The 26,182-nt window shown below is 33.3% G+C and overlaps 1 protein-coding gene across 9 annotated transcripts in view; it reads left to right on the plus strand.

The window, feature by feature from the left end:
• LOC145268363 (E3 ubiquitin-protein ligase HECTD1-like) overlaps nt 1-26,182 on the plus strand; it is a 252,115-nt gene that overhangs the window by 197,974 nt on the left and 27,959 nt on the right. For 7 of the 9 annotated variants that reach the window (XM_080123895.1, XM_080123901.1, XM_080123900.1 and 4 more), the window contains 3 exons: nt 6,480-6,632; nt 21,788-22,013; nt 25,750-26,040. In XM_080123895.1, the coding sequence (XP_079980021.1) occupies nt 6,480-6,632; nt 21,788-22,013; nt 25,750-26,040 (670 nt within the window). The remainder of the gene's footprint in view (nt 1-6,479; nt 6,633-21,787; nt 22,014-25,749; nt 26,041-26,182) is intronic. The other 2 variants (XM_080123902.1, XM_080123903.1) reach the window with 1 other exon arrangement.

Raw genomic sequence — 26,182 nt, forward strand, 5'->3', positions numbered from 1 at the left:
CATAGAGTGTAGTGTCATCAGCATATATACCCATCTCAGAGGCAATGTTGTCGGGGAGGTCATTTATGAATATCAGGAACAATAGAGGTCCAAGGATAGAACCCTGGGGCACTCCCGCATTTATATCATATTGTTTAGATGTGCGACCGTCGAGGACTACCTGGATTTTTCTCTTATCTAAGAAGGATTTAATTATGTTGAGTATTCTACCAGTGATACCGTAAGATCTAATCTTCCTGAGGAGACCCTCATGCCATACCCTGTCAAAAGCCTTAGATATATCTAGAGCTACCGCTCTGCCTTCCCCCGCTTTGTCCAGTGATTGGTATATACGTTCAGAGATCACGGTGAGGATGTCTGCTGTGGAACGGGCTTGTCTAAATCCATATTGTTTGTCAGTCAGTAGTTTAGCATCTGTAAGATGATGGACTAGAGCATGGTTAATTATGGTCTCAAATATTTTGGCAAAAAGTGGGAGGAGGCTAATGGGGCGATAATTTGATGGGTCTGTCCTTTCGCCAGAATTCTTGAATACTGGTACAACAGAAGCAGTTTTCCAACAGCCCGGAAAGCAAGCTTCATTAAGACATTTGTTGTAGAGTTTGGAGAGAACTGGAGCTACTTCGGCTGAGCACTTTTTTAATAGCACAGCTGGGATAAGATCGGGTCCACATGCTTTTGAGGTGTCAAGGTTTTTTATGATAGCATGCACCTGAGCAGGGGTGGTTTTCAGATCGTCTAGTGTGGCGTCTGTCCGCATAGGAAAGTCAGGTAGGGGGTGGTTGGAAGGGTCCAGTGTGGAGTTTGAGGCAAACCGACTGGCAAGCATGTTAGCCTTGTCGGTTGCTGAGGAGACAACCTCGTGATTGTTGGTTAGTGGGGGAATTGTTGATTGCCCATTATTTACTACACTGTTGTAGATTTTCCAGAAGTCTCGAGTTCCTAGTTTTTGTGCTTCGATGCGCTTTTTAGTGGTTTCCGTAAATTCTCTCTTAGCTGTCGCTATTTCTTTCTTAACGTTATTTCTAGCTTCTATATACTTCAGTCTGTTTGAACTGGACTTATGTCGGTTAAACCTACGGTATGCATGCTGCTTTTGAGTAATGGCAGTTGCACAAGTCGACGTAAACCATTGGGGAGAGTGGGGCTTACTATAAAATTTCCGCATGGGAACATGCGCTTCGATTGCAGTTTTGAACCAGTCAGTGGTCTCGTTTGCACACTGTTCAGCAGGGAGAGAGAAAATATTTTTCCATGGAGAATTAAAAATTCCCAAAGAGATGTGCGTGTTCCTCGTAATGACTGTTATCAGGCATTGCTCACAGTAATATATTTCAGTGAAACTTTATCATACTGCCTCCTTCTCTCTATGCCCCCCTTCTTATCTCTGCCTCCCTCACTCCTCTCGCTAGTTAATGCATGGAAGGATGGTATAATAGAACAGATATTACACTATCTTCATTCCTATCTCCAGATAAGATAAAGCCTTTGAAGATATTGGAACAGATTCTACACTATTTCCTCTCCTCATTGAAAGATGATACTTTTGTCTGATGGGCTAGATTAAGCATTAAAAGATAGTACAATATTAATAGAAAAAGTATGGTTTCAGCTTAAAACACAGATACCAAATCTCCATTAATAAAGCAAAAGAACTATGTATGAACGATTGATACCAACAAGATTTCAATTTTTATTGACCATGTTTTATTTTTCTTACAGATTCTCTCTAGCAACAATATTTTGCTAAAATAAACATTAGCTTTTAAAATATTGTATAAATTTTTGATGTATCAAATGGTCATCTTTGCAGTTTTTTTTCTTGTAAAAACAAAAAAAAAACAAGGGTTCAATTAAAAAGGGGAAAGAATTGTTAGAATTCTTTCCAAAAAAACAACTTTATGCCGCATTTCTTGCTGACAGTGCTGCAAAACGGTAACTGGTTTTAACTAATTTTTTTTTTTTTTTTTTTTTTTTTTTAAATCCTAAAAATACTAGTAAAAATAATTATTTAAAATGTTTAAACCTTTTTTAATATATTTTTCAAATTTTTGTGTTTTTGAAACTAAGAAAATTTATTTAAAAAATTTTTACTTACATTCTAATATATTTCAATTATTTATGGATCTAAGTGATTATTGCCTTTAGTGACTCCAAATAGAACCGAACAAATTTTTTTTTTTTTTTTTTTTTTTATAGATACTGTGAAATAATTAACCTTTGTTGAAACTTATTTGAATGTTCTGTGAACATATTGATTTCTATAACATTAACTGTTAGCAGACCTGAATGAGAATCATCCCCAACCCCCTACAATTTTTCTGTTTATTTTTTTGCAATTTTTTTCAGTGGATTATTATTGGACACTAATATACCAGATTCTCACAAGAAAAGCAAAAATTGTCCAAACATTTGAAAAGGGTGCTCGCTTTTTAGTTATAACGTTCTGGTAAATCGAACCCCCATTTTGTAAACATGAAACACGCATGGGTGGGGGTCAAACACAGAATCGAAAGTAAAAATGACATGAACTTGTAATTTAGAAATATTTTTTCTGTGAAAAATAAATGAAAAGTGAGTTTTTTTGCGGGGGGGGGGGGGGGTAGTGTTTTTGTTTTTATGAAAAGTGAATTTTTGAGGGTTTCTGTGGGTTTTTTCTTTGGGGTTTTTTTTTTTTTTTAATTGTTATAAATTTAGCAAACATGCTGTAGAAATATTTCAAATCCTTTTTGCTTTTTCCTATTGTATGCCTCTTACTCAATACATGGCCTCGTCGACACGAAACTATTACATATCTCCTGCTGATCCCAATACATACTTTAATCTTGTAATGCGAGACCAGTTGGCCTAAATATTGTTGGTGTGAACACAAGCAATAGGTTCCACGTAATTTTGGTAATGGCTGACGGTTCCGTGCATGTAGTCTTGCTTTCTCAAATTCAAATAGCTCTTCCTGGTCGGTATGAAGAGTTGAGTCAGCAATGACACATTCCGAAATAACACGTTCCAGTGTTGTGGCTGAGTTGTTCAGAATTTGTAAAAAAATAAAAATAAAAAATCCTTTTTTAGTTTGGTTTTATCATAAAACCGAATGACCCATATCTGGTTGGTGACTCTCCCAACATGCTTTCCCTTTTGAAAAGCAGACTTTCATTGATTTGCACTATATGTCCGGGGCTGCTAATCATTACATTATCATTCAGCATTTCACTGTCACATTTGCAGTATTCATACCACTGAATAGCAGATTTAAGTGAAATGGCATTCCCATTTGCTGAGCATGTGACAGAAAGTTCTTGGATGAAGTTGAACATTATTTGTAAGACTGTTGAAATTGTCAGTTTAGATTTTCAAAAAAATATACCATTCCATATACATATGTTACTCTTGTAACGGCAGCATATCCAGCAAAAGTTATCCAATTTAGCTCTGGCATATGTTTGCATGGACATGTCATGGCCACATGAGTAAACCTTGCTTTGTGGTATAAATTGTTTCTCCTTGGCATATTGTGTTCGTGATTCATGAAGTTTTTTCATTAATTCCCATCTTGGGTTTCTGGAGGTAGCTATGCTAGCAGTATCAGAATTTTTGTAGGAATTTTTGACACCCCTAACACGAAACTGCGAATACAATATAAAAATCTCGTAATTTCTCTGTTAAAAGTGGGTTATTTATTTTCTTTATGGATTATACTTCCAAAATAAACTATTACAGTTGTTTTAAAAGTAATAAAAATATTTTTATTTTTTTTTTAAAACAGTAATGAATTTTCCGAACTCAATATTTTTCAATTTTTAAACTCAATATTTTTAAATTTTAAAAATCTATCAAAATTTTTCTATTGATTCTATTTTTACGATATTTTCAGGGTCAATGTGAAATTTTATGTTCTTTCCAATAAACCGAATATAATATTTTAGACAAACGTTTTTTTTTAAATTCACGCCCCCCCATTTTCACGCCCCCCCCCCATTTTCAACTTTCTCTTAAAAAGTAAATAATTAATTTATGTTTAATAGTTTTATATATCACAAATTGAAGAGAAAAGGTCAATAAATAATATATTCAAATTTAAAACAAAAAAAAAAAACAGTTTTTTAGAAATTTACCTGTAAAGTCCGAAGTTTAAAACCTTATTTTATAAGAACACATTTTTTCTTTTTGTCTTTTTTTTTTTTTTAATGAAACCTTGGTCCTTGCTCCTTTAATTGAAAAAAAAATTAGGGCTTGAATTACATTTTTCGAGGAGTTATAAGCTTAGAAAGATAGGGGGTCGAATAATTTACGCCTCTCATTTTGAAATGTCTATTAAAAAGTAAATAATTAATTTATGTTTAATAGTTTTATATATCACAAATTGAAGAGAAAAGGTCAATAAATAATATATTCAAATTTAAAACAAAAAAAAAATCAGTTTTTTAGAAATTTACCTGTAAAGTCCGAAGTTTAAAACCTTTTTAAAAAAAAAAAAAACACATTGTTTTGTTTTGTTTTTTTTTTTTAAATAAAACCTTGGTCCTTACTCCTTTAATTGAAAAAAAAAATTAGGGCTTGAATTACATTTTTCGAGGAGTTATAAGCTTGGAAAGATGGGGTGGAATTATTCACTATTTTCACGAAATTTCTGACACTGCTATAGCTATGCTACTTTATTCTCACGGGTTTCCAACGAAGACAAAAAAAAAACAAGGGGCAACAGTTCATTTCCATGTTTGCAAAATGGGATTGATTTACTATGACGTAACTAAAAAGTGAGCACCCCCTTCAAATGTCAAAATCTTGACTTTTTTTTTTTTTTTTTGAGACAATCTGGTTTATTACTGTCCAAAATAATAATCCACTGAAAAAATTACAGGAAAAAAAAAAGTTATGAGGGGGGGGGGGGGATTCTCATTAATGTTCGCCTAACTTTCTAACAAACATTAGCTAATATATATATATATATATATATATATATATATATTTGCCTTATGAAAATTCTTTTCTCTACATAACATTAGTGATGGGACGATTCCAATATTTTTACTGATTCTGATACAATTACCAATTTGGATCCTTTTTAAATCTAATTAGTTAACTAAGTTATTTTTCCCAATTACTGTAAAAAAAAAAAATGTTAAATGTACATATATTTTCTCAAATGTAAAAACACGAGGGGATGGGGAGGCAGTGATTTATAGACTTTAGTTTTACTGGTCATTTAAAATCAACAAATAGTTATTTCATTAATACTACCAGCAGTGTTAACAAAATCAAATGAAAAAGGATAATTTGAAGGAATCGTTTTTGACATCGGAAAATACCCATTTTTCTTATACCCCTAAAAGTCTTTTTTCTTTTTTTTTTTTTTTTTTTTTTTTTTTTTTTTTTTTTCCCCCCCCCCCCGATTCCAGTTAATCGTCCCAGCACTACATAACATGTAATCCTTTTTAACTGAAACCTTACTTTATTAGTGCCAGTTTTGAAATGGCTGATTCTAAAATAGTTTGTTTTTTTTTTTTGTTTTTTTGTTTTTTTTTAGGGGGTAATCTGTAAATTTGGTATGTAACTGGTACTAATTTGTGTAAATATTTATTTCATATTTGGATTCATCTTGTTATTTTCACAATGTTTTGGTGGATGTAACCTCCGACCTTCTTCAGGTGCATCTTGTTGAACTTGGGAATTTGGAGCACAGTGGTTATAGTCAATCAATCATATGGGCAGCCAAAAAATACAATTGCTAATTACTTAGGACCTCTATCCTGCCAACGAGAGCATATTATCCCCGTGAAGGGTTCCATTAGAAAATCTGTTCAAATTCTAGAGTTTGACAAGATACATATGAAGGTGGGAAGTTACATTGACTGAAACATTGTGAAAATGATACTCAAGATGAGAACAGTAGTCTGAAGAATCTAAATATTAATAACCAATCCTTATCTCAAAAATTCAGAAATGGAGTATATATTTTACAAAATATTTCTTATAGTTGAATGCGCCCACCCCTTCCCCCCAAATTTATTTTTCAATAATAAATGTACTACTCAAATAATTGAAATATGTATCCAACTTGTACTATGTAATTGCAATGAAAAATTACTCTAATATAATAAGAGTTTGTGGAGATCTTAATTATCTAAACTTTAAAACCTTTAACTGTAAGACAGCAAAATTAAATCTCAAATGAAATGTCACTTTGAACATATTACATCTTAAAATGCTTTTTTAAAAAAAAAATTTTAATTCAATAAACAATTTATTGCTTAAAAAATGAATTACCTCCTTAAATTCTTTTCTCAACAAAATTGAAAAAAAAATAAATTACCTTTAAATTCTTTTCTCAACAAAATTGGAGAAAAAAAAAAAAAAAAAAATGAATGTTTACTGATAGAATTTGCCGCTTAAGATTTTCAGTTTTCTCAAGAAAATAAAACTGAAAAATCTTTCTCTTTGAAAGAAAGACATGTAGCATTGCACTATTCTTATTGTTACAGTTATTAGAAGGTCTACGAGGTTGTCCAGATCCTTTTTATCCAATGATGCATTCCTCTCCACATCCTTCATCATCACAAGCCATAAGGGGCAACCCTCTGGAATCTCATCTGTCAGTCTCACCCATTCCTCCTATATGCAGCAACTACTTGGGGGTGAGCATTCAGTTTTTTGAAATGTTTCATTGTTACGCTTTTTATAGTCAATTAAATTAAAACAAAGTTATTTATTCTATTTGAATGTTAAACATTCTTGTATTTTTTTTTTTTTTTTTACTTAATCATATTTTAATTCTATTTCCACATGTTATTTTTATATATATCTATATATACATCCTGACTCTTATTTAAAAAAAAAAATATTTCTTTAGTATTCCCTGTAGAGTGTTTCACTGTACTCGAATAATTTGGATTGTGGGAATACATTAAAAAATTTTTTGTCAAGAGTCCCAAAAGATTTTAAATGCCACATCTGTATTTCAAGCATTTTCCTTTCAACAAAATATGTCTAACAAAAAAAAAATATACGGGGGGGGGAGAAAATAGTTTTAAAAATATTTAAAAAAAAAAAAAAAAATACCACCACATCTACAAGATCATTCCTTTGCCACTTTTTAAATACATTTCATATTCCCAGAATTCATTGCAAGGTTAGGTAGCGCTGATATTTTACCACTTGATCTCATCAATGAAGCCACGAAGCTGCAGCTAAGTTTTTTGTGTGTTTGTTTTATTTGCATGTTAACCTCTGTATTTTTATTCTTATCCCTAATCTTTAATTCTATTTCCATGTTTTCGTGTTTTTCTTTTCTTTTTAACTCTGATTAAATTTTTTTTAAATATTTAACATTTATTATGTATTCCCCTAGCATGCGTTTCTCTTTATAACTGACAAAATATATTCAAGTTTTTTTGTTTTTTGCCAAGAGCACCAAAATATTTGAAATGTCGTCGTCTTAGTTTAAGTAAGTTTTGCAGCCCACAAGTAGCTGAACATTTTCTAAAGACGGAATCCTTGAAAATTCCCAGTTTAGATATTCTTTCTTTTCTCTTTATTACCTTATTTATTATTTTTATTATTTATTACCTTATTTTTAGTTTTATTCGCCATATTTTGTTTTATTAATGACCCATGTTAAATCAAAGTTCCTTTTTTGTGTCATTTCATCCCATGTTTAAATATTTTCTGATATCTCGTTAATTTTTTATCTCTTGTCTACCGTACATATCCCTTGCCCCACTGCCCTGTATGAGTAAGTTGAGAAAGGAAACTTGATAGACTATCAATACTGTAAACTTGCCTGCATTCTCTCTAAATAGAGAGGAGGAAGCTATCTATCTTTCTTTCTGAAAGAATCAAGAAAATTTAATCTATTGAGAATGGTGTTTTTTTTTGTTTTTTTTTTTCCTTCTGTGGAGGCTATGATATAGTACCCAAGTGCAGGATTGCCCCACTTGGCGGGATGGATCTGGAGATCTTGTTGGATCCTCCATCTAGAAAGAAAATTGATATAAAACCTGCTGACTGACTTCCTACCAATTAGGCAGGTAGGTAACCCGTCTATTGCCTGGTCTTGCACTTTGTCTATTAGACAGGCATGCAGGGTATCTTCATGGGGACGCTTTAAACACTTTGTGCTTGGCCTCATTTTATAACTAGAACAATGAAGGCTGTTCCATCCATTTCTTAATTTGGAGGGAAATTTCTTGCCAGTTTGGCTCAGACTAGTAGTATGAATTTTTCTTGTTGTAGGTTCAAAATACAGGTTTGACAGCTTGTCTGACTACCATTTCTGACTGGTAGTACAGGAACCTTAACTCTTACGTAGTGTTAAGAGCTACTGCTCTCAACATTTGTATGAGTAAGTGTAGTGCCACATTGTATATGGAAAGAAACTTTGCATTCATCTCTAGTGAGTTTTCTGGCATCAAACGGCCCGTTCTATCTAAAAGCACTAAAAATGATATTAAAAACAACCTCAAACTAGACGCACACAAAAAGTATTAAAAAAATAATTTGAGGCTTGCATTCACAAATATTCAAGATCTTAGGACCAAAATCGATGACATAGAATCCTTTCTCATAGTAAGCTCCCTGAATTTCCTAGCATGGAATAAAACAGACCTACATTCCTCAATCTCTAACAACTTTGACATGACTAGATATCTGCCACTCTGCCATAAGGATTCTCACAAACATATGCATGGACTGAGTCTATATTCATCACACTCTCCCCTTGACTCTAGAGAACCGTCTAGAATCACAAATATCCAGCCTATATGTGCTTTAGATTAATTTTACAACTGTTTCTTTCTTGAACCGCCTCTCATATCCTGAAAATCAGCTAGCCTCACTTCTCTATCTATTCTTGGCAATACTGCCAGAGGTTTATGTGATGAAGTCTCATAAGCTACCTTTGGAACACATGATAGTGATAGATATTAGTGATGGGACGATTTCAATATACCCCCCCCATTCCGATACAGTTACTGACTCTGATTCTTTATAAATCTCTAAATCTTTAACTATATAGTCGTTATTTTCTCCCAATTATCCTAACACATGTAAAATGTGCAGATTTTTTCTCAAACATGATATACATTGGAGGGAGGGGGTTAATCTATAGTTTTTTTTTTTTTTTTTTTTTTTTTTTTTTTTTTTTACTGACTGTTTAAAAGCAATAAATATGATTTTATCATTACCAGCAGTGGAATGTTTTGTTTTTAAACAAAATCGCACAAAAAATACTAAAGAATCATTTTGGGCATCGGATAATAGGCACAAATTTTTCCGATTCCAATAGATTCAGATACCTCCCCCCTCCCCCTCCAAGTCCTAACTATGCAGATTAATCGTGCCAACATTTTAGGACATAATCCTAAACTTTTAACCCCATTGCTCAAAAACAAGATGCTACAAACTGGTTGGGAATCGATCAGATGCTCCATAGCCTTACCTTTTCTCTCTCTCTCTTCATCAGTGTGCAAATGAAGTCACTGAATCTGTTAAATCGGTCAAAGGAGCACGTGTCTCCATGCAGAAATTCCATGGCAAGACCTATGGAGCTGCTATTGCACTTAAGCAGCAAGCGTTCTGTCAATTCAACCACCATGTCAACTACAAATACACAAATTTATAGCAGCAAGAAATCATTGTAAATCACTGTAATAACCGAATGTCAGATCAGATATACCGGGATGATAGGAAAATGCATCAAGTCATAGAAATTAGGAATTTACGGTTTCTGAAAAATATATAAAGTGCAATCAATGAATGAGCAATCAACAATCCCCCCCCCCCCCCTACGATTTAATAACTATAAAGTCATTGAATATGACTGAACTGATTGTTGCCCGGGGGGCTTGCACTGAATTTTACCTCAGATTCCATAACACCCCCACCCCAATTTCCCACTACAGATTGATGCCACACTCTGATTTGATTATAACTCCTATGTTTTTAAGCCATTCATCTTGCTACTTCTGAGCTGGCCCCTGTTTTCTCCAAACTTTACAAATGACTTGCTGAATATTGCTTCCCTGATAGCTGGAAAATTAACTTTGTGGTGACAGCATTCAAGAACTCTAATGAAAGAACTGATCTGCAAAATTATTGCCCCTCCATCAGTCTTTCTGCTTCATTAGTGATAAATTTATTTCTGACCAAAAAAGTATGGATATGACAGCTGTTGTCTTTTCTCATTCAACCTCAAGATTGAAAAGCAAATTATTCAAAGCGATATTTAAGTTTCATCATAATTGATCAGTTGTTGCTTAGTTTTAACACCATCAATATCTGTAACGAATGTAACTTTCACGTCATGAATGCAGAAGTTGTCGTCATAACAATGCAGCTTGCAATCCCTTCTGATGCATTTGGTCAGAATAAAAAAAAAAATAGGAGCCATTACTTTTGGAACGCCCCGTGTATGCACGTGCTAAGGATAAATGAACTGTTAACTTAGCATAAAGTTTTTTTGTTTTTTTTATTTAAAACAAATTATGTAAACTTCAAATCCTAAAAGTAGGAAAAAAATTCAATCAATAACAATATTCTAATTTTATTGGTATTTACATGATTTAATGTTTTTTTCTTTTTTTTTTTTCTTTTTTTGACTTTTTTCAAATCTACCAAAAATCTATTTACTGAATCTGCTTTTAGCATTTATAGTGCTATGAGTGTCGCAGACTCTATGGTGGACAACACCAGGCAATATCTCGTGCTTTATTGAACCGGAAGCCCTGAGGCGAAGTTTGAAAATAAAATCGGCCAGCCAGAATGAGTTAGTGAAAGATGTTTGAATTTATTTAAGTAAGAACGAAATTGACAGGTGCGCGCCCGGAAGTCGTCGAGCGTTACGACGACGACATCAATGACCAGGTTTGTTTGTTATAAGCGAAGTAAAAAAAAAAAGAAAACAACGTTAACATTTAAGCGGGGGGGAGGGCACAAAAAACTAACGTATGGCAAACGAACGATGAAAACAGAAAAACGAACACGTGAAAAATGGCTTAAGTAAGCCTGTTTTGATATTAAAATTTTAAAAATCGGTGGGTACCCGGGTGTTTTGGGGTGTGTGGTTGGGGGTAGATAAGCAAAGTAAAACAAAAACAAAAAAAAAAACAGAAAAACGAACGTTACGTGAAAAATGGCTTAAATAACACTGGCTCAATATTTAAATTTAAAAAATTGAAAAAAAGAAAAAAGGGCATTTCACACCACGATTCAAACCCAAAACGTTTAGGTAATGAACCAACGCGTTAATCAACTGACCTAACGCGACGTACATGAAATTTGTTCAGTTTTTCAACTATTTAAAATAAATCAGGTCATGACATCATCTGATGCATGCGTAGAATCGGTCGAGAGGGCCGTTTTTGTTGACCCCAAATTTTTTGAGCAAAGGATGGGACTTCAATATGATACCGAGTTTGTGAATTTGTTGTCTGTCAAAAGTTTTTAGCAGACACACAAACATACACACATACATTTTATATTTTATATATATAGATTAACCTCGTCATGGTACAGACAACCAACATTTTCCTTTTTCTATTCCTGATTATGTTATAAAGTGATCATAATATGCCAATTTAATATCCAGCAATTATTGAAATACATAGGTATCTCTTTGTATTCATTTGACGTTGCTTTTCCTTTGTCAATGGGTTGGACGTTTTTCTTTTTATATTTACCAAGCTCAATTTCCAGTCCTCACAGGTCAAACTGCACTCCATATGGTCTTATCCAATTACATGTCTTAAACTAGCAAACCTTCCTCCTATTGAAGACCTGTGTTTTTACAATAGTTTATCCAGGAGGTTAAACACTCTATATCAAGGTTTCCCAAAGACATTTGATTATTTCTCTTTTCAGTAGAAATAGATATGATACATAAACTACAGGTGTAGTTTCAGAATGGTTCATAAAAAAGAAAATAAATTAACAAAAAATGCAACATTTTTTAATCAAACAAAAAAAAAATGGTTGTAAACACGAAATCATAGTAAATAATTAATAAGTATAAGTTGAAATTTAAAATTTTTTCATATTTATTTTAGAAATTATCTTATTAGTGCTCCGTGAAAAACCTACCTTGCTCAGGGGCTCCACGGTGTCCTAAAGTTTGTGGAATCCTGCTCTATATGACCATACCTACTCAACAGATTGATCTTTAAAATAACATCTATGCTGGGTAAATGTTGTTTTGAGTTGATCCTTTGACTTAATTCATCGGCTTTGGTCGGATTTCACATGATAGCTTCATCTAATCATGCCTCTGTCATTACGTTGCGGTCGGTGAGGGAGGACTGGGTGAGAACCCAACCTGCACTACCATATAAAATGACACCCCTGACATAACTGCTACAAGGGTCATTCCAAACGACCTCATTAAACTTAAATATAATCTATTTCAACTCCTTATGTATATATAAAAAATAAAACTTTATCTTGATAGTTACTATTTTGGTTTTGTTTTATATTTTAATTTTATCTTTTAATTTTCATTTTTATATATATAATATGAAAACAAAGGGATGTAGTGTTTACCGGATATACACAATGGTAAACCTCAAACTAATATAAACAACAGTATTTATATATAGAAAATATGTTCCTTAATAGTTGAGCATTTGATCCCATCCAATTATGTTCGACAAAGAATATCTCCCCCTCTCTGCAAAAAACATCCCCATCCCTTCTAGAAATGCATCCTCTGATGAGAAGAATAATAGTATTCTTTGAAACTCTGCAGAATAAGGACTTTGTAAATTTTTTATTTTTTTATTTTTTTTTAGAGTATTCAGCCGAACAATAAATTGATTATAAAGTTCAACTTAATTTTAATTTCCTTTCTCGTTTATTTATTTATATATATATATATATATATATACTTCGGAGTAGTTTTTATTTAACAATCAGTGGTTATGTAAACTTGAGATTGTAGGTTTACAAAATATTACTGGCAGTAATATTCTATAAGTTATCCCATCTAAACGAGAATTGCTCGATATTCAAGATAGAGCAAATAAATTAAATTGTAATTCAATGGATTTCAAAAAACTCTCATTGAAATGAAATGAAGTGGTTGAGTTTCATATCAAAGAATTTTTATTATTCTAAGCAAGACAAAGAATGTTTTAGAAAGTTTATCTCCTTAACCTATAGGGTTTCGATGTCTACCATCTCATCAGAGGAGTGAAAATATTAGCAAATAGTTATAAAGGTATGCACCCTATTTGCTAAAGTCAGTGAGACTTTGACTTTCCATGTCTCACTGACTTTAGCAAATAGGGTGCATACCTTTATAACTATTTGCTAATATTTTCACTCCTCTGATGAGATGGTAGACATCGAAACCCTATAGGTTATGGAGATAAACTTTCTAAAACATTCTTTGTCTTGCTTAGAATAATAAAAATTCTTTGATATGAAACTCAACCACTTCATTTCATTTCAATGAGAGTTTTTTGAAATTCATTGAATTACAATTTAATATATATATATATATATATATATATATATATATATATGACAAGTGTTACATACTCATTACATTAAACATGCTAATGTTTCAGAGCGGATTGATTTATTAAAAAAGCAATCGTTCCTCATCAGGCGAAAAAAATAAAATTTATGTCTGTTATTCAGAGCATCTTGTCCTTAGATGCTCTGAATAAGACATAAATTTTATTTGTGTGAAATAAGTTGTACATTTTGGCAACCATGTCATCTATAGATGAATGCCTTCATGATAACATTTTCCAGAGAGTTGACCATGGACATGGTTGTTGGTGTTAGCCTCTATTATGTCTCAGAAAAAAATGATCAAGAGGGTTGCCGTCGAGTGAGAAGGGCGGCCACAAGTTTGACAACCACTGGCAGGGAACATTGTTGAGCAATCATGCCGGGGTTGTATTGGTCTTGTGTGCTAGAGTGGACTCCTGGTGAAAGACATAGGGGGTCTCCATGATGACCTCATCCATACACTTGTTAGCACCTTGTTCATGTACTTTTTACCATATCTGGGCTGGTGCATCTACCACAAGTCTCTCCCTCTTGGATAGGGTCCAAGACAGTTTTCAATCTAATAAGTCCCACTTTGTCAACTAGGCTACAACCCCTACCTCATCGGCACAATGTTACCTCAAATATTTTAATGGTGTGCTCTGAACTCGTTGCACTTGTGCCCCCTCAACATACATATCCCCAACAAACCTTAGCAACAAAATCACACCCCTTCACTGTTGAGGTCCCTAAATGCCAGAAAGCTTTCTAATCTAATAACTTCTTCCCTCAAACAGCTAGACTTTGGAATTCCCTTCCTGCTACCTGCTTTCCTGACAGTACTGTATGCAGAAGTTTAAATGTAATGTAAACTAATATCTTGCTAATCTTTCCTAGGCATGGTCCCAATTAATACTCCCTTATGTCCAAGTGGCAATTTGTCTTGTTAGGAGTGAACGAACATGAATAAAAAAAATTAAAAAAAAAAAAGTCAGACTTTGCCACAACACTAACTGAAATGGTAAGTGCTCAATGCTAAGTAGAACTTAATAACTATATCAAATATAAACATTTAATTTAACTTGTGAAACTGAAATACAGTAATTATGCTTCATCGGGGTTAAAAAGAAAAAAAAGAGTTTTATAACAACTAGGAAATATTGACAGGGCTACCCAGTATTTTTTTATTTGGCCAGAGTATTCTTCCTCCAAGTCATTTGTTTCACACAACCCTGTGTCACATCTTCCACTACAGGAGGTAAATAAATGTTTCAGCCCTTATAGTATCGCAATGTTGCATCCCTAAGTTTGTCTTATAAGTACATCAAAGTAATACACTCTGAACTTGTTACACTTGTCTCAATATAAATATGTCTAACAAGTAGCAAAATCCTGCCCCTTCACGGTAGATGTGTCCAATTGCCAGAAAGTTTACTCTAATAGCTTCTTTCCTGAAACTGTTTTTCTTTGAAATAGCCTTCCTACTTTGTTTTCCCCAACTCTACCAGCATGCGAAAAAATTTTAATCTGATGTGAATAAACATCTTGCTGCACAACTCCCCATTTAAGATACCCCCTATAAATTTGGTCTCTAATTCACACAGTATCCCCTTACATCTTGTTTGGTGTGAATAAAAGCGATTAAAATCTGATAATGGTCATTAAGACAAATGTTATTTAAAGATATTTTTTTAAATTATGGAATTTAAAAAATAAAATATTTGAATTTCAACAACTTGCCAAGGAAAAAAAACGGTTCATAAAATATCTAAATGTAAAAATAATTAAAAATGAAATCTAACAGATCCCGCACTATCAGCCAAGCTCCAACCTCTGTCCCATCACTAGAATGTCGCATCCCTGTGTCTGTTTTATAATTACTAAAAGGAATGTGCTCTGAACTCGTAGCACTTGTGCCCCTTCAATGTACATACCCTACAACTAGCCTAAAAAGCAGCAAAATCCCACCCTTTCCCTGGATGCTAGAAAGCTTTTTATTCTAATAGTTTTTCTTTGCGCTGCTAGATTTTGGATTTCTTTTCTGCTTTCCTGACTGTACTAACATGTAAAAATTGAATTGTCATGCAAACCAACATTTCGCTGCTCAACTACTCAACTACTCAGTCAGAAATAGTAGTCTCTTACACTCCAAGTGGCAATATGGCTTGTAATATAGCAATTGATCAAAAAAGTCCTACAGGGTGACCCCCCCCCCCCCGAAAAAAAAAAAGTGGCCTAACTCTAATTAGGCCCCATTTCTTAGTGTTTTGCCCGAATGAAATGAAACTTTGGTCATAACTAGTTTATTATATTCAAAACATCACATTAAAACACTAGGGTATTTGGCCTTTTATTTTCTCCATTCTACAGCATATGTTCTAGATGGCCTCCATTTAGCTTCTTTTTTTTTTTTTTTTTATTGGGTCACCCTGAATAAGCACTTGTACTGTGTAGAAATAAAACCCTTTTAATCAATAAATACAAGTAACCTTTGTTTTTCAAAAAAAAAAAAAGGTATTGTCTACTTGCAAGTATAAAATTTAGTGCACATAACCACTTCAAAGTTCCTTAAACTTAATCTGGTTACTTTTTTTTTTTTTTTTTAGATGCACTGCTATTTAGGTTCAACATGATAGATATATTTTATTTTTTTTACTTTGGTGCTTTTGTATTTGCAAAACTTGCTTTCCCAGTTATAATGTTCCTAATAATATATAATACTCTAATATCTTAATTACTAAAAACTTCTAACCCTAACATTTCCCTTAGTGCAACAATCTATTTGTTAGTCAAATGCAACAAGATGTAAAGAGTTTATAATTAGTTAAATACACACCTTCAGAAATGGTATATATATTTTTTTTTTCTACAATGTAATTTTTTAGTTCCAAATTTGATTCTAAAAAAAGTACTGGTTTGTTTTCAGTACTATTTTTTTTTTTTTGTTTTTTTTTTGTTTTTTTGTTTTTTTTACTGAATAAAAAAAAATTGCCCCTTGTTTTACTAAGCAAACAAAACCCCATGACTTTTTCTTTGAAATATCTACTCAACACACACTTTGTGATACATGTTACTTTTGGCAGGTAATAATACAATTTTATATTTATATACAGGCCTCTATGGACAAATTTATCTTTAGTTAACCTTTGACGACTAAATATTTTCGTTTATTAGCCAAACCCATATGATTTTTAGAATATGACATCTTTGTTCTGTGACGATTATGTACATCAAGATTTTTCTGTATATTTTTAAACAAGTGTGATTCTAAATATACAACAGATTGTATGTTGATGCTTGAAGGTATAAACATTTTCAGATTTTTTTTTTTTTTTTAAACAGCCTTTGTTAAAAATAAGTATATTCTATTAAACTTTTATTGTTTAAATAATTTAACTTTGTTCATTTTAGTAAAAAAAGAAGTTAGAAAAAATATTTTTCGCTCAGTAATGAGCCTTGGAAAATTGTCAGTGAAAGAAATACAGTTGCCAAAAATAAGCATTTCATTTCTAGTCGCCACTTTGAAAAATCACTTGCAAATGCAACTGTTTCACTCGCAATGTAGAGCCCTGTGTGTATATATATATATATATATATATATATATATATATATATATATATATATATAAAATTTACACCTAAGAAAAACATTGATACTGCCGGTTTCAAATCCGATATAGAGACCAGTTTTTATTTTAACAAAGGAATCACCACTTATCAAAGTCTGGAGGTCACTCTAGGATATGGGAAAATATTGTACTAATCGTTAGAAATGTAAATTTGGTAAATTGGATTACTTCAGAGGGTGGCTCATCGAGAACTTGTTTATGTTGGACTTGAAGATGACCGTATTGTAGACAGCTGGAAAGCAGGCAAACGGAAGACAGTTCCACAGGTGTGCAGTTCTAAGAAAGAAGCTTTGTTCATATTGGACTCTCTTCGGCCTGTTTTATGTTCTACCCTCAAAAGCAGAGGCTGAAGAGAGTTCAATATTTCTCGCCTATAAACTGGTTCCCCTACATTGGATTTGAAACTGGCGATACTGTTTCTAACCTGCAAAATTTTATTACGCTCTTATATTAAGTTTTTCTTTATAATCGAGCACTTGCTGTGGTTGTTTCCCACAAACAGCGCGCACACACACACGTCAAATATTAAAGGGAAAAGCTAAATAAAAGTTACTTTTAACAATTCAGACTGTGTAAGTAAATATTTTAGTGACCATTTCTTTATTCATTTGGCAAAAATTCTTGCATAACTTTATGGTCATTTTGTACAGGCATGAACAACTAAACTATATGTATACATTTTGTGCATGCAAAACAGGCCATAAAGATTTTGTCAGTTTTTTGAAAATGAATTTTAAAAAGAAAATTGCTCTTAGAATAAAGCATCACATCGTTATATATAGTAGAACTGCAGGATATGGCATTAAAATTAACAAAATACAGTACAGTACATAAAATACATGTATATAATCAAATAACATTATAAATAACACCATAAGGCAGGATAAATACCTTAACAAGGGGCAAAAAAAAACCCATTGTATTCCACATCGTAACCTGAAAAAAAATCCTATCCTAGGGCCACCATATCCTGAGATTCTATTAATATATATATATATATATATATATATATATATATATATATAATTTTCACTTGTCACCAGAATTTTGTTTCAGAGGTTTTTATTCCAAAATCTTAGTATTAAAAATCAATTGACTTGTCCTTTGTTTCTAATTAAAACCTTTTCTTTTAGCAATTTCTTTTAATTTTTAGTTAAATCTGATATTTTCCTGTCTGGATAAATTTTTAAAGAATTTAATCTTTGAAATTTTTTTTTTTCGCTTTTCATAATTGCTGTATTCCTAATTTTCAGTTACCAAAAAAATTTGGCTTTTTCATTTTTATTCACCTTTCTTTTCTAATTTGATAATCTAATTTTTATTTCATTTTTAGAATTTCATGTTTTAAATATAATAGGTTCACTTATGAAAGGAAAGATTTGTTTTTTTCTGATCTAACTTTTTTTTTTTTTTTTTTTTTTCAATGCTTAAAAAATTGCATTGGGTTAACTTTTTTAAATTTTAAAGCCATTCTTATTTAATTAAACTTTCAATGAAATAAAGTTTCAATTTTTTTTTTTTTTTTTTTTTTTTTTAAATCCCAGCTAAAAAGGATTACTTATTGTTTGTTGTTTTTTTTTGTTTTTTTTTTTTTTAGTTCTTTGTTACATTATAATTTTAGGTTGGTTCACAAGAAAATCATTTAGAGAACACATTTTCCCAATTTATATTAACTTTTTTCATTTAGGTTTAAATTTATTTGTCGGTGCCAGAATAAATCTATTGTCACCTTTGACAATAACTAAACATTCCCTATTCATTTAGTATCGCTTTCCTTTTGTCCAAGGACTTAAATTTATATTAGAAAATATATAAATGACTCTACGAAAAAAATCTGTATGCATTTGTTGTAATTTAACTCGTTGATTATTTTTCTGTGCTCCCTGATATCACGCGCACACATCTGCAATTATATTTTCGCTGGACACTTCCTCCAAAAGAGGAAGCTGGCTGAAATTGCTAGATTGACTGCAACAGGGTAAGATGCCAAACAGGTCTAGGTGTATGAAGTATCAAAAATTTTGTTTATGAAAACATCAAAACAGTAGGCAGCTCGGGCGGAGAGAGGTGTTAAAAAAATGGTAGTAGGCAGGCAGGTTCGAACCCATAACGCAAAGGAGGAAAAAAAAAACCCTAACATCTTAGCCAATTTCTCCATCATGCAACTGGAAGTTGAGAGCGTTGAAATTTAGCGTAGTCAAACAAAGACGATAACTTTCAAAAATGTTGACAAAAAAAAAAAAACTATCGCTCCTTGTATAAAACTGTCCAGTTGAGGGTGAAGGAATTAATGTTTTTGGCCGATTTTTCAATATTTGTCATCCAAAGCATCAAGCTTGAAAACAATATGGATCTTGTGAAGATTGGTCATGCGTCGAAAGTTTTTGCAAGACCTACAAACACATACACACACACTTTGCTATTTATATAGATTTTACCAAGAATTCATAAGTTTGGGTTTTGATTCTATCTGATGGCATTGGAGTCTTTTTTTTTTTTTTTTACTTTTGAAATCACTACTATATATTGGGTACAATATAATAATCAATAGAAAATCGACACTAATAATATATATGAATTCTGTATGAATTAAAATGTTATATGTAAGTATATTTCAGGACTGGGCAATGCCAGGAACCTCTGCTAGTATTATAGATTTTCCCAGTCATACATTTTTAATTCCTGTGATGCAATGTTTAGTATCCTGAACAGACCTGTACTTTTTTTGGTTTTACACGACTATTATCTGCTTGTGGTGGTTTCTTGATGTTTCCAGCTGACCTATAGCAGTCAAAATGGTTAAATGCTTGGTGCTGTGGTGCAATTAGAGATTCACGTGTATAAGCGCATGATTGGATAGAGTGAGGCTTGCTATGGAGACAGATGCTTCTATACTCACATTGGTCCACTCGTTTACCTTCTCTGAACGCTGTTCAGCAGGAAAAGTTTTATTCAAAGGTTCATCTGATATCTTGGCGCTTCTGCATTTACCGATCTGTGATTTTTCACAAGTGGTTCCGGCTCGCTCGGAAGCTGACAGGAATAATTGGTAAAGGTCGGCCCAGCAGTCTTCAAGTTTTTTCTGAATTTGCTGTTTGTTTTTAGCTAATACAAATCTATGAAGGCTGCTTTTTTTATGAATTAGAATAAATTAATTTTAATTGCGCAGGTTGGGTTAGATACATGCTTGTAACTATCTATCGTATTTCCATGTTTTCCTGTTTATCACGATCAGCCACTTCTGGTTATTCCCGTTGGCATTCAGACACACTTAAGAAACTTAATCCGTGGAGTTTCAAGTAACTAGCTCCATTTTCTATCTTCTTGGTTGTATTGAGCTTTTTTTATTTTTTATATTTTTTTTATATATTCATATTCACTTCAAATTTACAGAAGTTTTTGGCTTGTAAACTTCACTTTTACTCCTTGATATAGATATCATCTCAATAGAACGTGTATGTAAAAATGTTTTGAAGTCCTCCAACGCAAAGAATAAACTTTTTTGTTTTTCTCTTACGCTTCATAGTAGTACTGTTAGGCGGGACAAGTCTGTTGTCCAGTTTTTTTTTTGTTTTATTAAATCCAGGAATGCACTTGGCGTGTTCTAAAGGAATAATTGATTGGTTTCCTGTTTTAAAGGTGTTGCTAAATAGGAAATCAAAATAGAACACTTGTGTAAAAATACATTTTGAATAAATATATATATATATATATATATATCTCAGAATTAAACATACCAAACCAAAAATGCATTTACATCACACTGTTATTTTAGTAGTAGTATACTAATAATAAAATAACATTAGTGTTATGTAATTACATCTTTGGTTTAGTATGTTTAATTCCAATATGTATTCTCTGAAAGTGTCAATTCATTTTTATTGAGTTTAATTAATTTTGGCAATTTGGAAGACCTTATTTATTAAAAGTATATATTTCTTGAAAATTAAATATGTATGCATATGACATGAAAATCAACCTCAGAACTGGAACGGAATTTATTCAAGACAAGGAACTTTGCATACATAAAAAGTTTAATATTCTTTCAGATAGTTCTGTATAACAAATAATTTTTACTGCAGTTCCACAGGACATTCGATCACCAGGAGTATATTAATAAAATCATCAGTCTTTATATATTCAAGTAAAATTTGAAACTGGAAAAAGGTGTCTGAGTTTATATTCAACTATATAGAGACAGTATTCTACTAATCCACTTCTGATGACCGGATATCCTATGAAACTGCAGAAGGATATAAGGATGAAGCAAGTGGCTGTCCATTGAAATATCTTCAATGGACACATTTGATAACTTTTTTTTTTTCTTTTTTTTTCTTTTTTTTTTCTTTTTTTTTCTTTTTTTTTTCTTTTCTTTTTTTTTTTTCAGTATTTAACTCAGAATTGTAATTCAATTTTAATTAAGAAATAAATTTTATGTAACTTTTTTATAATTAATATTTTATGCATGTTTTTCTTTTCTATTTCAGGGTTTTGAAAATTATAATTGTAATTACAAAAGAAAAATCCACTTTAATTTTTGGTGTAAAAGCAATTTTAGATAAATGAATATAACGTTTGTATTTGACATTTTTATTTTTTTTTTAGAAGCAAATGAGGATGTGTCAGATAATGTTCGTATTTAACTTTTCTTTTCTTTTTTTTCACCCCTAAAGACAACCCAGAATTTGGCAGATAGTGTTGCTAATTTAGCCAGTAACGACACGATTGTTATGGTAACAGTAGATTCAAGTGAGGAACAATCAAATAATGGCAATAATGCACAAGAGTCGACGCCAGCCGTTCATTGGGAACAGAACAGTCAAGAACACGAATATTTAGAAGGTGCAACTGGAGGTGGAGAAAGTGGACTTGCTCCGTCTAAAATGGAAAAACGAAGAGGTAAGCTTTGTTTTTGTTTTTTTTTTTGTTTTTTTTTTTTTTTCACAGAAAAAATACAGTAGAATGAGTCTGCTTGATTTGCTGTGTGATATCCTGTGTGAAGATATAACATGCAGATGCACGTCTGAAAATGTGTGTGTGTGTGTGTGTGTGTGTGTGTGTATGTATGTGTATATATGTGTATATTTATTACCTCTCAGATTGTTCAGGTTTTGTGTACTCTATGACAATTCTAGTTTTAGCATAAACTGACTGATATAGCTGTGTTCAAGTCCAATGTAAACAAGTTGTTGATGAGCTGTTCTTAAGTAATCCAATTTACCAAATTTACACTCATAACGATTACTATATTGTCCTTACTAACCGCTGTACACTTTAACCCTTATCCTCGGGTGCACTCTGGATCTTGTAGTGGTGAATACTTTGTAAAAAAAAAAAAAAAAAAAAAAAAAAAAAAAAAAAAAAAAAACTTGGCATTGTCAATCATTTTTAACTCACATGAATATTATTTTCAGCTGCAGAAGTTTGTACCTGCTTGCGCAGATGACTTTTTAGGCAAACAAGTGACAGGCACTGCTTTTCACAAGCGGTACAATTGACAAGTCAACTATTTGGAGTTGGTTCTGAACCTATTTCCCCTTTACGGATGAACTATTTGAAAACTGCATGCTAGACTTGACATCTTAAAAGACTGTCCCTTCATGAATCCACGCCAGATTTTTTCTCTGTGCCATTCAATCTCACCCATCCAATGTTATGTTCGATCATTTCAAAGCAAACCTAAATGAATCTTTACATTGTCTCTTCGACTTTGATGTGTCTATTTCACCATAAAAAATGCTGCCTTGGTAGCCATGTATCATCCGTTCGAGCAGTATGCCCTGCCAAGCGAAAACCTTCCCTATCTCAGGTTACATTCCCGACACATTTCCCAGACCAGCAGGACTCGCTCATGGATCTATTTCTGACAACAGTTCTCGATGACTGTACAACAAATGCCCACAGCCCACTCGGGAATGCTGATCATGTTGTGATAATGGTAGAAATCACCCTAAATTCTCGCCCTAAAACTGAAGACCCACTACTCAAAACAAGATATTGCAAAAAGGCTGACTGGGAAGATATCAGGGAACTACTCAGAAATGCCCCATGGGGAAATATCTTTTCTCTTCCAGCTGAACAGTGTGCAAATGAGACCACTGAATGGTTCAAAACTGCAATTGAGGCACATGTTCCCCCAACAGAAATTCTATAGTAAGCCTCACTCTCCTCAATGGTTTACCTCTGCTTGTGCAGCTGCCATTGCTCACAGGCAGCACGCGTTCCGCAGATTCAACCGACATGTCCAGTTCAGACAGAAGTATATAGAAGCCATAAATAATTCTAAGAGTAATAGACAGATTACACTGAAACCACTGAAAGCACAGAAATTAGGAACCTGTGATTTTTGTAAAATCTATACCAGTGTAGTAAATAATGGGCAGTCAATGATTCTCCCACTAGCAAACAATCATGAGGTTGCTTGCACAGCAACTGACAAGGCTAATCTGCTTGCAATTTGGTTTGCCTCAAACTCCACATTTGATCCGGCACACCACTCCCTCCCCGGCTTTCCTTTGGTGACAGACGCCACACTAGACGATTCGAAAACCACCCCTTCTCAGGTGCATGGTATCATAAAAAACCTAGACACCTCAAAAGCATGTGGATCAGATCTCATCCCGGCTGTGCTAATAAAAAATGATCTGCTGATATTGCTCCAGTTCTCTCCAAACTTTATAATAAATGCCTTAACGAATCTTGCTTTCCCGACTGCTGGAAAACCACTTCTGTGGTACCAGTCTTCAAGAATTCTGGTGAAAGAACTGACCCACTAAATTATCGCCCCATTAGCCTCCTCCTACTTTTTGCCAAAATATTTGAGTCCTTAGTTAATCAAGCCCTAGTCCAGCACCTGACAGCTGCTAACTCCTGACTGACAAACAATATGGATACTGGCAAGCCCGTTCAACAGCAGATATCTTAACTGTAGTCTCTGAACGTATATACCATTCACTGGACAAAACAGGGGAGGGTAGAGCGGTAGGCCTTGATATATCTAAGGCTTTTGACAGGGTATGGCATGATGGTCTTCTAAGGAAAATTAGATCATATGGTATTACTGGAAGAATACATAATGTAATTAAATCCTTAAGTAAGAGAAAAATCCAAGTTGTCCTCGACAGTCGTACATCCAAACATTGATATAAATGCGGGAGTACCCCAGGGGTCTACCCTTGGACCTTTATTATTCCTGATATTCATAAATGACCTCCCTGATAAAATTGTTTAAGAGATGGGTATATTTGCCGATGACACCACCCTCTATAACAGGCATGAGGGGAAAACAAATGCACACATATGAACACATATCTAAGGAAATGGCAGAAACACTAGAGGATGACCTCCAATCTGTAGTGGAATGAGGACAAAAATGGATGGTCACATTCAATACTGCCAAGACTAAGCTTGTTTCACTCCATAATTACAAGAGACCTTCTCTACCACCAATAGCAATGCCCAAAAACACACTGCCTGAAAGTACTTCCTTTAAATTCCTCGGCCTAACGTTTACAGGGAATATGAACTAGAATATATACATTGAGAGCATTGCCAAGGCTGCTGCAAAGGTGGGCTCTCTACCATGCCAGAAAATTACTTACGCCTGAAAGTATCCTGTACCTCTATAAGGCCACCATTTGCCCATATATGGAGTATTGCTGTCACATTTGGGCTGGTGCACATCTGCTGCTTGTCTCTCACTCTTGGACAGGGTTCAAAAGAGAGTCGCCAACCTGATAGGTCCTGAACTGTCATCTAGGCTCCAGCCTCTGTCCCATCAATGAAATTTTGCATCCCTCTGCCTGTTCTACAAATACTTTAATGGTGAATGCTCTGACGAACTGCAAACACTTGTACCTCCTTGACGTGACTACCCCCGACAAACCCAACAAGCAACTAAGTCCCACCCCTTTACAGTAGAGATCCCTAGGTGTAAGAAAGCCTTTTACTCCCAATAGTTTCTTCCTCAGAACTGCAAGTCTTTGGAACTCCCTTCCGGTATTCTGCTTTCCCAACTGTACTGATATGCAGAAGTTCAAATGTAATGTCAACAAACATCTTTCTACTCATCTATCTCCCTTCATAATACCCCCGCAAATTATGTCCCCGATAGTAGCCCCCTACTTCAAAGTGGCACTATGCCTTGTTTGGGGTGAAGATTGAATAAAAAAAAAAAATTTGAAAACACATTCTTTTACGAATGTGGATTCAATACTAGGAAATCTTGTTCTCTGTAACATAGTTGTATTTGGGGCATAGGATTGCCATGTAGCACTTAATATGAATGATTATTATATGGAATTACTGGATAAACATGTAAACAATCTAGTTAAAACAACACATCTCTAAAGAGAAATAAGAGGAAGAGAGAAAATCATGACCTGTTTTAAGTTAGAAACATCAAAAAAAATTTGTCAGTAAAGATGTATTGTAAAAAAAAAAAAATGCTACAAGTTCAACAAATTCAATATTCTGTATGCTGCCAAAAATAATTTTACTTTGAAAATATTTACATAATCGATTCAGATAATTGTCTGTATTGATATACACTGTACAAACATTCACCCAAACAGCAGTTCATAAGTCTTTGTTATTAAAAACTTTTTTTTTTTTTTTTTTTTTTTTGCAACCTCAGGCGCAGAAGGTGGAATCGATACGCTGAACACGTATCTCAGTCAGCAGAAAAAGATATTTCGTACGGAGACAAGAAAGTTACATGAAGCTCAGAATTCTCGCGGTTCACCAACCAACACTATGAGTGTAAGTGTCCCTAACTTGCCCACAACTCTTGAACCTGGAAACAACTTAATGGAATCCTTTGCAGTTGTTGCCAGGAGGAACTTAACTAATGAAACAAATAACATGGCTGCTTCCACTGCTAACAACGCTGGATTAGTCAGATTAGCTGCTTTTGCTAATTCACCAAGTAAGTTTAAAAACATTCTTTATTCTTCACAATAACATTTCTCTTGTTTCCAGGCATTTTTTTCATCCCTCATTTGTTTTTCATGTCCTCCTGTTTCCGTGGTTTTTTTTTTTTTTCCCTGTCCCCCGTTTCCGTGGTTTTT

The sequence above is a fragment of the Euprymna scolopes genome, chromosome 43, assembly GCF_053919585.1.
Source record: "Euprymna scolopes isolate OS-2025 chromosome 43, ASM5391958v1, whole genome shotgun sequence".
Taxonomy (NCBI): Eukaryota; Metazoa; Mollusca; class Cephalopoda; order Sepiida; family Sepiolidae; genus Euprymna; species Euprymna scolopes.